Source organism: Barbus barbus (assembly GCF_936440315.1).
Source record: "Barbus barbus genome assembly, chromosome: 16".
NCBI classification, from domain to species: domain Eukaryota; kingdom Metazoa; phylum Chordata; class Actinopteri; order Cypriniformes; family Cyprinidae; genus Barbus; species Barbus barbus.
Genome location: NC_136744.1, coordinates 11,704,718 through 11,719,064, shown reverse-complemented (window position 1 = coordinate 11,719,064; position 14,347 = coordinate 11,704,718). Strand labels below are relative to the sequence as shown.

Below are 14,347 nucleotides of genomic sequence, written 5' to 3'. Positions count from 1 at the left end.
ACTTTTTATATGTCTGAGGATTACATGGGTTGCATGGTTGCGTATGCGTGTCTGTTGGACTTTGTGAGTCTTTGGGTATATGTGCTGCAAAAGATGCAAAGGATGTATTTAATCATGAGAGTTTACATGTGGTATCCCAATGAAAAAAAGAAAGAAAAAGAAAAGCGCCAAACCATATAATGCGCGTCTTCTGCGATGCTTCATCTGTGGAAAGCATTATTTGGACAGTGCAGATGTGATTAAGTTCAAGTTGTTGTATATATTTCATATTTGTGGGAAAGAATGGTATATTTATATATATATATATATATATATATATATGTATGTGAATATAACTATTTACAGATACATTACAATTACCTTTCAAAACGCTGCAAAAACTCAAGTTGTCTTCCCCAATAAGCAAAGTATCTACTGGAAAAAGCCTCGGCAGTGCTGTGTTGTGAAGTGTTTGGTTTGCTCAGAATTCCTGTTCTCTTGGGACATCCTCTTCTTAGCAGAACCTCCGGGGGAACCGGAGAGTTTCCTGCCATTTTGTTGTAAAGATGTTAAAATGCAAGAAGTCGTTTGACATGGTGGGTTCCAGGGGCTGTATTTGTGACTCAGTGGAAGTCTGTGGAACTGTGTGAAAATGTTCTTTTCTTTTCTTATGTTCTGTCAAATGCTGCTCAAATGTTTTTACATACTAAATATCTGGTTATATTTTCCAAAGAAAATAAATATAAATCGTACAGCTTGATAAGTGTTACTGTCATCTCAAATCGTATTCTTGCCTGTCTCAAGTGTTCCCTGTTGCACAAAACAGATATGAACCTACACCTTGTTAGCCTTATTGCTTTTGGTGGTTCTTGTATGTGTATATATACAGTTGAAGTCAAAACTTTACATACACCTTTCAGAATCATACAAAATGCATGTTATTGTTTATTTAGTACTGACCTGAATAAGATATTTCACATAAAAGATGTTTACATATAGTCCACAAGAGAAAATAGTTTAATTTATAAAAATGACCCCGTTCAAAAGTTTACATACACTTGATTCTTAATACTGTTTTGTCACCTGAACGATCCAAAGCTGTGTTTTTTTTGTTTAGTGATAGTTGTTCATGAGTCCCTTGTTTGTCCTGAACACTTAAACTGCCTGCTGTTCTTCAGAAAAATCCTTCAGGTCCCACAAATTCTTTGGTTTTCCAGGATTTTTTGTGTATTTGAACCCTCTCCAACAATGACTGTATGATTTTGAGATCCATCTTTTCACACTGAGGACAACTGAGGGACTCGTTTGCAACTATTACAGAAAGTTCAAACGCTCACTGATGCTTCGAGAAAGAAAAGCCATGCATTTGAGCTTTTTTTAAACTTTTGAACAGAATGAAGATGAGTAAATTTTTCTTGTTTTGCCTAAATATCATATTTTTTCATTTAGTACTGCCCTTCAGAAGCTACAGAAGATACTTACATGTTTTCCAGAAGACAAATTAAGTTAAATTTACTTTGATCTTCAAATTCTAAAAGTTTTCACACGCCGGCTCTTAATGCATGGTTTTTCCTTCTGGAGCATCAGACCTCAGTTGTTCTCAAAGTGGAAAGATGAATCTTCAGTTAACAACACAGTATTAAGAATCAAGTGTATGTAAACTTTTGAACGGGTCATTTTTATAAATTCAACTATTATTTTCTCTTGTGGACTATATGTAAACATCTTTTATGTGAAATATCTTATTCAGGTCAGTACTAAATAAACAATAACATGCATTTTGTATGATCCCTCTTATTTTGGTAAAATAATTTACATTTTGCAGATTATGAAAGATGTATGTAAAGTTTTGACTTCAACTGTATATATATATATATATACATATATATACATGTATGTGTGTGTGTATATATGTATGTATGTGTATATATATATATATATATATATATACATACATACATATATATACACATGTATGTGTGTGTGTATGTATGTGTGTATATATATACACACATTATCACTGTGGTTGCTTAGCAACAGGCATATACAAATTTAAAATATAAAAGCTCAGTGCTGTTGGTCAATTGAACTTAAAATTTCACACACATATCCAGCTTCTCATGAAGCATAAATTGTCTTTGTTTTATATTTTTTGGTAAAATTTGCCATCTGACTAAATTGCAAAGGGCAACTTAAAAAGGACAGCTCAAGTAGTTGTGACTAAATTTCTTCAAGCAAACATATAAATAACAAATATTCCATTATAGTATAGTAGATGTCTTGGTAATGACCTTTTTTAGGGCTCTTAAAAGCATGAAATGGACTTATATTTGTCCCTGTCTGCTTCCTTTGACGTCACAGCTCAGGATAGACACTAGTGAAGGGTTTGGGATTGTGCATGAACTGTACTTCTAGTGTGATCAACAAATCAGTGTTGTCATGATGTCATTTTCCTACTTCTTCAGGGTTAAAAAAATAAAATAAAAATCTGGCTCAAAAACGGTATCCAGAACTGAGTTCCCATGAGCAGGGATGGCAGACTTCAAATTGCAGATTTCCAGGTGGTCACATGCCAGGCAAGCACTTGCCATTGAAATGAATAGGAATCCTAACTGATAGCTTTCTCTGTGTATTATTGACCTCCTTGATTTAGGTGTACAAGCACAAAGCTGCTGAAGCTCTATTGATTTTTACTTAATACAGTTCATCTAAATTGGTCAGACAGAAATACTTAGAATATTCTTGGAATATTTTACATTGCTTCTCTGAGTGAGTTCTTGTCCATTCATTTCAAACAAATTATGGGTGAAACTCACACTCATCTGTCTAATTATCTGTAGTACATTCATATTATATTTCTTTTGCTGTACTGAATACAAAGGACTCCTCATCTTTTAATAAGTGTTTGATATCTTTTTAATATATAAAAACCTAAGCTGTGTTGGTTTGATTATCTCTAGTGTCATATGCGATATGATCCCTTGTTCTACGTCTTTAAAAGTGTCATTTTTAAAATCCTTATTCCAAGTCTTGATGCCAGTTGTGTTACATCTTAGCATTTACTTACCTACTTCTTGCTATATAGGTTGGACCTCGTATATTGCAACTTGAAGCTATATTTATACTATATTTCTTCCTGACTCTATCTTAACTCAATTTTAAAAAGGAAAGACGGAAGGCTAAAAATTGTATTTGATATAAGCACTGCACTGAATTAAATTTAGCCTATCCAAACAGATTATTATTTTAAAGTCTTTCCTCCACTTAAACTGCTTTAGATTGACCGTGTTACACAAAAGAGCAAGGACAGAGTTTTCCATCAAGACAATGTGCCTCAGGTTACTACTTTTTGTCTTTGGTGTCAAAAGTAGTCCAGCTGTATTAAAGGTAACTGCAGGCCAACTGCAAACTGTTAACCTCTATGTGCTACACTACCAGTATCTTAAAATTCCCTGAAGGTTTGCTGGTCTTTATGAGCTTGTTTTGTTACACAATCAAAGGTATCTAAATATACCTGAACTAATCATGTCCATGACTCACAAACTGAAACAAAAGAAGTTGCTTTTACATGAGTGTGTGAGTGTGCGTCACCATCATACGACTATGGTGTTCTGTGGTGAGTGCTTGACCTTGCAGGGTTCTGTCAGGATGCATTTGGGGTGAAAATATGAGCAGGGGCCACTTTTCTATCTGAATGAGTCTTCCTCAGAGAAACATTAAAGTATCAGGAACTGATGCATAAAGGCTTGCTTCAAGATGGACCTGGGGAACCGCAAGCTACCCAAAAGAAAATGCAAGAGAGAGAAAAACATATTAGAAGGACATCAGTAATCCCAAGAAAAATAATTCATAATATTAAATATTACTACAAACACTTTAATTATTTAGACATACCTTGAATTTATTATGGTAAAATAAATCCTGCCGATAATCTACAGAGATTTCAACCTGTGGATCATAGAGTGTAAAAATGATGGTTTGTTCATACCATGTCAGGAAAATGAATAATATAAGTACTCAAATTCAAATCTGAATTGGGGATAATTTACCATACGTATTTTTCACGAAGCACCACAAGTGCATCGCACACCACAGCAGTATTTCTTGTGCCGTTTTTCAGTGGTGCCGCTCCTCATGCATTTCATGCTATCCGCTTGTTAAGTTGTGAGTGACAGTTGAGAATACTATCTCAAGAGCGGTTTATGACTGCTATTTATTTATAGCACTGTGTCTCTGAATCAGAGGATCCCGGGCATCAAAATTTCAACAATAAACTTTAAAGATAAATCACTAAAACTGTTTGTTGTTTGCTTTTGTGATCTGATGGAGCGTTTGAACCTGGAAATGGTGGCACTTGATGTTACATATATCAAGCATTTAACAAAAATACAATGCCCCTCAGTCTGATTCACAAGCATTATGAGCTGGTTGTTTTACTGAATCGTTCTGTATGACTCACAAACTCAGGGGTCTGAATCAGTCTGATGAATCCTTCACAGAATGAACTCAACAAATTCGTCAGAGCAGCTACTAAATCAACAAATGACTCACCTACTGAACAGAATCATTACTCCACTAAAGCCATTATAGGCTGCTCTTACATGGTGTGCCACCAGAAAATTAAAAAATCTGTATAATCTTTCTGTATACTTCATATTCATGTCTTTGTTGATAATTATCCCCATTTTTATAGTTTATGGTAATGCAATGAAATTCTCAGCCTACCAAATTCAATAGTATGAAATAGAAAACAAATACAGAGAGCAAATTGAGAGAGCAAATGGGTCTTTTCCCCTCATACTTCACAATAAAATCTTTTTAGTGGTTCTTGGATTATGCCTCTCTAGTAGGGTCATAGCTTGAAAAAGTTTGGGAACCCCTGCTGTGAACAGTCCCAGTTCAGCAGTTATTTAAACGAGATTTCCTTCACCCACTCGGTTCCCAGACAAAGCTCCAGGGAGGCTGTCCCTGCAGTTAGTGTACTGTAAAACACTTCAGATAAAAAGCACCTGATAAATGACAAGGGATCAATATTTCCATAAGGTCCTGATTTTGAAGGAAAAAAATGCTCCACCCAAGCACTTTCAGATCTTTACCCTGTGGATTAATGTCACTGGAAAATGGATGTTGGCTAATGATTACCGAGATGGGGTTCATCTCCCCCATATATTTCACTCTGACTGATGGGGAAGGAGGATGAGTTTAGACTAGAGGTTTGCCAGCGGTGCCTATCTGCCTGCCAAATAAGCAAAATAAGAAACAAAGGGGAACAACATGTCACCAGCTGAACCCCAGTCATAAATCTCTGAGCCTCTCATATTTCAAAGTAGCTTCAGTTACACCATCACACAACACAATCATCCCCCATGGGCTTGTTTGCCAGGTTTGTCCTTCTGTTCTGACTTTTTTGCCGCTAAAGGCATGCCCGATTTGAGCTTCAGCCTGCTAACATGACGGTCATGTTGCGTATGCAATCTTTTCAGACCCATGGCATTAGTAGGACTGTTCTAGAAATAATAACCCATTACCCGTCTCTGTGCGAGCTGGGGCGAGCAGGACCCACGCATCTCCACTCTTCCACACCACAGAATGATGGGTTGAGGAATGGGGTGGAGGGAAATCACTCTGGCAGATGTAACGACTCTGTAAAGAGCAGACATGACAACTGCTAATCAGCGCAGCGAGCCCTAATCAGTGTGAAGGTTACGTTTAGAAACGCACACACAAACTCATAAAGACTCGCTCATAATCAGCTTCTCATCACGCTAATACCAAAGCTGCACACTCATCCGTACTGAACTGCAAATAATTTGTTGCTATATTTCCAACACATTATGTAGCCAAGCAAATCAAGCAGAAGGCAACAGCTCTAACAAAAGCCTGCGCAAATGATTTCCCTCCCGTGCTGTCTTGTAACCTGGCCTTTGGATGCATGGATACGGTTGCTAGGCGCCGCCTAAAAGTGTTGCTAACGCTGCTTCTCACTATTGTTGCCATGGCAACCCGAAATGCCTCCGTCTCTCTCCGCTCTCTGCCATCACAATAAGTCAACAAGGTTTGTGGCATTGTAATGGAAAGCTGAGAGCACAATATATATCACCCAACAACAGTGGTTCGAGGTGGTGAGGGTCAAGCGGTGTATTTAACCACAAAATTGAGATCAGTGGAACCGTTCAGCGAGGCCTGATGGTGTGTATTACAAACTGAGAGGAAGAAGGATGATGTGCCAATCAGGAGTCAAGAGTGAGGATGATACTGCAGCTGACCAAGAGTGACCACAAGATAAATTTCATCAGTACATTTGGGAATTGAATTATGAGGTGATTTCACTCGTTCATCTGCACTTAATTTTACATCCTAACGTTCACCTTCTCATTGACCCTTGAAAACAAGGATACTTTCTACATATCCCACTAACCTTATGAAAATTTACCACGGTTTTACTCCAAAAAAAGGGTTCTATAGTTAAACCTCGGTAACCACAAAATAACCATGTTTTGCTACACTAACCTTAGTTTAACCATGGTATTTGTAGAAAAACTGTGGTTAAACAAATGGAAGTCAAAAGGACAAAAACCATGGCTACTACACTCTTAATAATTAAACCAAACTCAAAGTAGCCTGCTGTTCTAGTAGCATTGTACAATGATGGTATCGTGTAGTACTAAGGATTATTGTATTTCTGTACCGGTTGGAAAATGTCTTCACCTGCAGTGAGTCATTCACAAGCTGCTCTCGCAGATGTCTAACTTAATAAAGACGTCGGTCGATGTCAAACGATACAAGGCAAGGTTTGTTTCAGTAGATTGTAGGTGAAAACCCTCTTCATCTAATGTTCTTTTAGCTCTCTGTGTTGTTATAAAGTAATCAGTCCGTTGGTGAACTCTACGGTTGATTAATTTAGACTGAATGACTATTTCTGACACTAGCATCTGCTGCTACTACTACATTTACAATAGCAAAAACAGTTAGAATAGTATGCTAGTGTCCCGAATGCTGTCTGCTTCTTTAAAAAGTATCGAAAGATTAATTCGCGAGTTATTAAATAACATTGAAGTAGCTATGAAACCCCATTTAGGTAGTGTCAGAGCTTGGTAAACAAAAAAAAAAACAATTTAATATAACTGCAAATATAGTCTGCAACACAGTTCGATACTATAATATAATAGCGATATCTTACTCAATACAGCTCATAGCCTAAAGTGATGGTTTGACAAAACGACTCGAGAGGTAACTGAATTTCTCCCTCGTCTCTCCGGTCTCGGGTAATCAAATGACTCTTTCAGCCGCCAGAGGGTGCTGCTGTGCCCTGCTCTTCAGCAGCGCTCTTCTTCGCAGCCTTCAGCCTAATGACAGCAGGAAACCAGGAGAAGGGTGGATGACTGTGTTGTTGTTGTTTTGAGCCAAAACAGGTAGGATTCTGTATGTGTAACATACTGGCATCAAAAAACTGATTTACCATGACTATTCAATCTAATGTAGACGTGTTTTATAGATGAATGTCGAGGTGTAGCGATTAGCTCGATGTATGTCATGTAAAGATACATGAGTCTCTGGCTCTAACATATTTTGACACCAATGATTTATTCTTATTCGAAAAGCTCGTGCTTTTTATAGCAATGCAATTTTATAAGGTTTTTTTTTTTTGGTCCTGGCTGACATTTCACTTTCTACTTCACTCCACTGTTTTCTCTGTTCCTCTCCAACAGATTGCATGGGTGCAGTGTAACAGCAGGAGGATGTTGCAATCTGTTTGTCACCACTGACTTCTGCTTTGTGAGATTGACAAAAGAGCGACTGTAGGTCTGTGTGAGTGGCCGTCATGTCTGCAGCCTGTCCCCCGCAGTCTCCTGGTGTGGCTAAGACTGAAGTGCTGGTTGAGGACTGGTGTCCCGTGCTGGCTGCAACCTTTGCTTACTGGGACAACATCCTGGGACCTCGTGTACAGCACAGCTGGGCCCCCAAAGGTCAGGGGTTGTCACTGCTCAGTGATGGAGAGGTCACGTTTCTGGCCAATCACACGCTGAACGGCGAGATTTTGCGAAGCGCGGAGAGTGGCGCAGTAGATGTGAAGTTCTTCGTCTTGGCAGAAAAGGGAGTCATCATTGTCTCGCTGATTTTTGACGGAGAACTCAAGGGTGATAAGAATACTTGTGCGCTGTCAATCATCCTGCCGCAGTCAGAGCTAAGCTTTTACCTGCCACTGCACAGTGTGTGTGTAGAGAGACTCAAACACATCATCCGCAAGGGACGCATCTGCATGCAGAAGGTCTTTGCTCAGAGTTGTGCATCTTTTACTTGTGAGCCAGCTGTTGTTTCTTAGTTTTTGTAATGTATGTGCTGTGTGTGTTTTATCATGTAGGGTTACAACATAATCTCGGTGTTGTCATCTGAGATTGTTCCCATAATGGAGCTTCTTACCTCCATGAAGAAACACAGTGTACCAGAGGAAGTGGATGTGAGTATTTTGACATATTTGAGGGGCTTCTGGACACTTTTTGTTCACAGTGGGAATTTAGAGTAGATAGGAAATGATGAGGAGAGAGAAGGAAATTTGTATGTGAGCCAGACTCAAACTTGCTTCTGTCATATTTATAATGAAATTAACTAAATAAAATAGAATAATACAGATCAAATAAAACATTACCATTACAATAGTTCTTAAAAATATAACAGTACTAATGCAATAAATGAATGTATGAAGGATGCATTTATATAGTGCTTTGTGTATTGCTGTACTCCCAACTGAAATAAAACAATACTACAATAGTTATAAAAATAGTACTAATGGAGTAATTAATAAAAAGACAAATGAGTATTGAAATGAAATAAATAATAAATAGGTAGTAAATAAGTGCAGGTAACCTCTTGATCATATATTTTTTTAGCATTTTTCTGCATGTTTTTCTGCAAGCAGTGAGCAGAACTGAAATAATAATAAAGTTTATGCCAAACTACTCAATATGTTATTTAAAGGAATTAATTAGTTTTTTTCTTCGTTATAAAATTAGGAAAGTTTCACATTTTTGTGACCCCCAAAAATCATAATTAATTTTAATTCAGAAAAATTAAATCATGCATCACAGCATGAAAGAAATGTATTCAAGTCATTGTATGTATGGTATTTGTAATATATTTTTGAATATATTAATATCCAGAACAACAAAAAAATAGCATCATGTCATTGACTCATTAATGAACATTGTAAATATCTATAAATGTATTATTTATTCATTCTAATTTATAAATACCAATGTACAAACAAAACGGTGGTTAGTTCCTAAGGGCGTACAATTTGTATCTAGCTGGAAGAGATCCTCACTCAGTAACAATTACATTAGATCTTTTTCTAACAATTTTGAAATATTAAATGTTTTCCTCACTCTCACTGAAGCACATAAAGAAATACTTTTCCTCGTTACAGCTAAAGGACACTGTGCTCAATGATGATGATATTGGAGACAGCTGTCACGAAGACTTTTTACACAAGTAAGACATATTGGATCTTTAGTAGAAGTCAATGATCTGAATTGAGTTGCTTGTTTTCATTGTTTAGGTTGTGATATTTGTCATCCTTCTCTATCATAGGGCTATCAGCTCTCATCTTCAGACCTGCGGCTGTTCCATGGTGGTTGGCAGCAATCCTGAGAAAGTCAATAAGGTGCTCATTCCCACATGTACTGTACATTCTCAAAATTCATATCGGAGTATGAAAGTCAAATAATTATGTTTCCTTTTGTAGATTGTGCTCACGCTGTGCCTCTTCCTCACTCCTGCGGAGAGAAAGTGCTCTCGGCTGTGTCACCCCGATGGCTCGTTTAAATATGACACCGGCCTCTTTGTTCAAGGCCTCCTTAAGGTATCCAGAGTGTCCCTCCACGGGAAACTCATAACCACTGCCCATTTGCACAGACTGTCCAGTACTAAATTACTTGGGTTCATAACCATTAAAGACTCCTTGTGGCTTTGCAGTGTGGTATTTTTATAAAGGCCCCTCTTTTCTCTTTCCCAGGACTCCACAGGCAGCTTTGTGTTGCCCTACCGGCAGGTGCTCTACTCCCCGTACCCCACCACCCACATCGACGTGGATATTAACACGGTCAAGCAGATGCCACCCTGCCACGAGCACACGTATCATCAGCGGCGCTACATGCGCGCTGAGCTCAGTGCCCTCTGGAAGGCCGCTAGCGAGGACGACATCAGTTCTGACAACCTCATCAATGCCCAGGACTCCTACACACCAGACTTGTATGACCTTTGACTTCGACATAACTTCTTAGTCTGGAAACTGTATCATGACTGGTTGATTGATTCTTATTGACAGGATAACAAGATCTCTTTTATTCAAATACACAATCTATATTTAAGGGATAATGTACAGTGAGTTGGTTATTATTGCAGAGTGAAGGGATCTTGTTTCGTCCCGAAGGTTTTTTTTTTGATGAATTCTGACCGCTGGTGATTAATGACCTACTGACTCTACATTATTCTGCTTATTATATGACTACTTACCAAATTCATAAAGAGATTAAATTTGAGAAGAAAGAGATCGCAGAGAGATAAAAGGTGTATCAATTAGCTCAGTGTTTGATAGCAGGGATGAAGGATAGTTTAGTGCTCATTTGTATGAAATATTAACATTTAGTTTTTTTATTAAAAAAATAAAACAAATGAATATTATTTGCTCTTAGGACCTTTTAAAATATATGGTAATACTTTTCAATAATGTTCACAAATTAGTTCATGCATTAGGAATAAATTAATCTTAATTTATTCATAAATATGCTAATAATATTTTTTATTCATGTTCTTTCCTAATACAGAGTACTGTTCAAATGTTTGGGTCAGTAAAGAGACAGTATGAAGACATTTATACCATTACAAATAAATGCTCTTCTTTTGAACTTTCTAGACATAAAAGAATCCTGAAAAAAAAAAATCAGAAAAGCTGTGTAACAGTTTCAACATTAATAATACTGAGAAAAGCATTTAAAAATATTGCTGACAACAAACATCTGAATGGTTGGGTATACATGTTAATTCATACAGCTATGTAGAATTTAACATTAACATTAAGATTAGTTAATGCTGTAAAATTCTTATTCAGTGTTACTATTGCTTTAAGTAATGTTAATGTAAATGTATTTTGATCTGAGTTCTCTGTATGAAGAAATGAGCTCTGAGATGCTCGTGTATATGGATGTTTGTCCTTGAAATTGTGAATACTCCCCACTCTCTGTTAATGTCATGGTTCAGGGCTGTGCCCAGCATAGAGCTGCATCATTGATTTGTTTTCAAGGACTGTCAGTGACTGTTTGGCTGAGAATTTTTCCATTAAAAGTTCACCGAGTTGCTGAGAGGTGAAACCGAGACATTTTACATCTCATTTGAGGGCACTCACCATATCATTCGCTCGATACGCTGTGTACACATACAAAAACAATGGAATCAGCGTCACATGTCAAGTAGTCAACGTTTGAATCTTTTTTTTTGCGAGTTAAAAGCAGCTCTTAAAGTTTCTCAAGAGGAAATTAGATGTTTCTTTACCTTCTGAATCACTAACTAAACTTTATGGCTTTTCCTAGAAATATATTTCAAGACGTGATGCACAAAGATACACTTGTGAAGTCTTTCATAGATGAGGTAAGTCCCTTTTGACTCCCTTTCTTCTGAGCTTTATAATAACATCCTCCGCTTTGGCCTTGATAACATGTATGTGTTTGCATCTTTGTCGGTCTCTAGGTGTTTTTGTTGAAACCAGGTCTGTCTCTGCGGAGTGTGTATTTGTCCCACTTCCTTCTCCTGCTGCACAGGAAGGCACTGACACTGCTCCGATATATTGAGGATGAGACGTAAGTACAGCAGCTTTGAGCTCACATCTTCTACACAGTGTCATTTATTGGACATATTTTAACTAGAAATTAAGTATCATGTGCTTACTGTAGATAATTAATGCACTCATGCAGTGAATGACAACAATGTTCAGTAACATCAAGCTCAATTTTTGTACTATTATGTACTGTAAAGGTGGGTGATATATACTGCATAGAAGTTTGGAGTTGGTAAGATTTTTAAACATTATTGAAAGAAGTCTATTTTGTTCACAAAGAATGCATTTATTTGATCGAAAACGCAGTAATATGAAATATTACTATAATTGGAAGTAACTGCTTTCTATTTGAATATTTTTCAAATTGAATTTATTCCTGTGATGTCCTGTGAATTTTCAGCATCATTACTCCAGTTTTTAGTGTCACATGGTCCTTCAGAAATCATTGTGATATGCCGATTTGGTGCTCAAGAAATATTTCTTCTTATTATCGGTGCTGAAACAGTTGTGTGCTGCTTAATATATTTGTGGTACATTTAAATTATGATAGTTTTTTCATTTATTTGAAATGGAAATCTTTTATAACATTATTGGTGTCTTCACTGTCACTTTTGATCAATTGAATGCATTCTTGCTGAATAAAGTAATTTTTAGGAAAAAAAATCGGTAGTGTAAACAATTTTTTTTTGCATGATTTAAAATTTTAGGTTGGTTTTTATTTTTTATTCAATACAAGTCATTAATATTACAATGAAATTTGATCAATAAATAGAAAATGATTTAATATAATATTTAGCTGTTTTAGCTGCTCTGCATTGCTTATTTCAATCTAAGCAAAAAACTAAAAATTTAAATGAATTTAAACAGCTCTCCTTTTTAAAATTAAATTTGAATTTTAAATAATTTAAAAAAGGTCTATTTTTTGTTTTTTTTGTTTTAGTTAAACTTGATAAACATGAATTCCAGTATTCCTTCAACATACCGGGCTGTATTTTTTAAGTTATGATTATGTTGTTTATTTTACGGTAGACTCATTGTGTCATTAATTATTATTAATTATAGGCAGAAGGGCAAAAAACCTTTCAGATCTCTACGCAACTTGAAAACTGATTTGGACTTAACGGTGGAGGGTGACTTGAATATCATCATGGCGATGGCGGAGAAGCTGCGGGCAGGTCTTCACTCCTTTGTTTTTGGGAAGTCTTTCCTTACCAGTGTGCAGGAACGTGACCTCCTCGTTAACTTCTGACCTCTGAACCCTGTGCTCATCACACCACAGGACACTCTTGCATCCTGATGTTTATTTTAGTATATTTATGCACTTTTTTGTTTACAACCTGCTGCTTAAATATCGACTGATTCACTTGTGCTTTAAAATAATGATAACCTGCTTAGTGATGCTAATTAATTCATATTTGTGTGAAGAAGATTTTGTGTGTATGAGGTTCTTGAATGGGAGTATGAGACACTTGTACAAACAATGTTTGGATCTCACATTTAATGGCTTTTTGGTAAACGGCTAACTAACATATACACAGCATAACAAATTGATGATGTGTAACATGGCAAGGAACAAAGTTGAAGTAATTTTAATCCCAAATTTGTCTTCTATGGACATGATTTACCTCTCATTTAAATTGGAACACCATAAAGTAATTTAAAATATGGTTTAATTAAAGTAACCTTTACGCTGTAATAACATTCCCTGACCTTTTGGCTATGATTGTCTGTAGACTTTACAGATGACGGATTGCAGAACCCATTTACTGGGAGACTTTTCTTTGTTCCTTTACTTGAGTCTAGCAAACTAAACTAATGGTTAATTAAATGGTTCATACTTTTGCATCTGGCTTGGGGCATGAATATAGGAAAGCTGGTGGGAAAAGCGAATATTTTTACAGAAGTGCAACTTGACTTGTAAGGCCAAATCTCTGGTGTACAATGTGCAAGGAAGTCAGCAAATAACAGGAAGGGCCCCATAGACATATTGCTTTCATTTTGAAGTGTTCTTCTATAAGATATTACTCCACTGCTATGTATGTTATATATGAAACAAACGATGCATTAATGGTAGACTCCTAATGTTTTTCAAGACATAAATGGAGTTCTGAATATTTTGGACTATTTATGAAATTATAATCATACGTTTATTTTAAACTGTGACATGTATATTGATATTTCAAGTTGTAACTGTGTTGTCTTAATAAAGTGTGCCTTTTGTTCGTGAAACATGACTTATTTTATCGCACCTGTTAAAATCCTTTAATTATTCACTGTTCTAAATAAAGACAAAATAATTTTTGAGGCTTATATGGGGATTATGGTTTGATGAGACAATAGTACACTTCATTTATGTAGTCTTGAAGGGTTGGGACTGGACAGAAAAGCATAAGAAAGAACAGTCTATTATCGATTTTATTTGCAGTACAGTGGCAAAGGTAGTTGAAGTCAGTTCTGTCAAAAGGATGTTTACAAAAAGGCTTAAATATACTAAATATTCTCACATTTTAATATTCAGTCAAATATTTCCCAGCATTG

General features: G+C 36.4%; 1 protein-coding gene across 1 annotated transcript; it reads left to right on the top strand.

Moving 5' to 3' along the window:
- The first annotated feature begins 7,265 nt into the window (after positions 1-7,265).
- Positions 7,266-14,035, top strand: LOC306882191 (guanine nucleotide exchange factor C9orf72-like). Its single transcript, XM_079436668.1, has 10 exons — positions 7,266-7,391; positions 7,689-8,248; positions 8,342-8,437; positions 9,404-9,468; positions 9,568-9,640; positions 9,722-9,838; positions 9,992-10,227; positions 11,565-11,622; positions 11,722-11,831; positions 12,872-14,035. The coding sequence occupies exons 2-10, from the start codon at positions 7,802-7,804 to the stop codon at positions 13,056-13,058; spliced, it is 1,389 nt and encodes a 462-aa protein (XP_079292794.1). The 5' UTR covers positions 7,266-7,391; positions 7,689-7,801; the 3' UTR covers positions 13,059-14,035.
- Positions 14,036-14,347: the final 312 nt, after the last annotated feature.

Coding starts and splice junctions, on each gene's coding strand:
- LOC306882191 (XM_079436668.1), top strand. CDS start 7,802: ATGTCTGCAGCCTGTCCCCCGCAGTCTCCTGGTGTGGCTAAGACTGAA. Junction 9,469..9,567: donor CACGAAGACTTTTTACACAA/GTAAGACATATT, acceptor TCTCTATCATAG/GGCTATCAGCTCTCATCTTC. Junction 11,832..12,871: donor CGATATATTGAGGATGAGAC/GTAAGTACAGCA, acceptor TATTAATTATAG/GCAGAAGGGCAAAAAACCTT.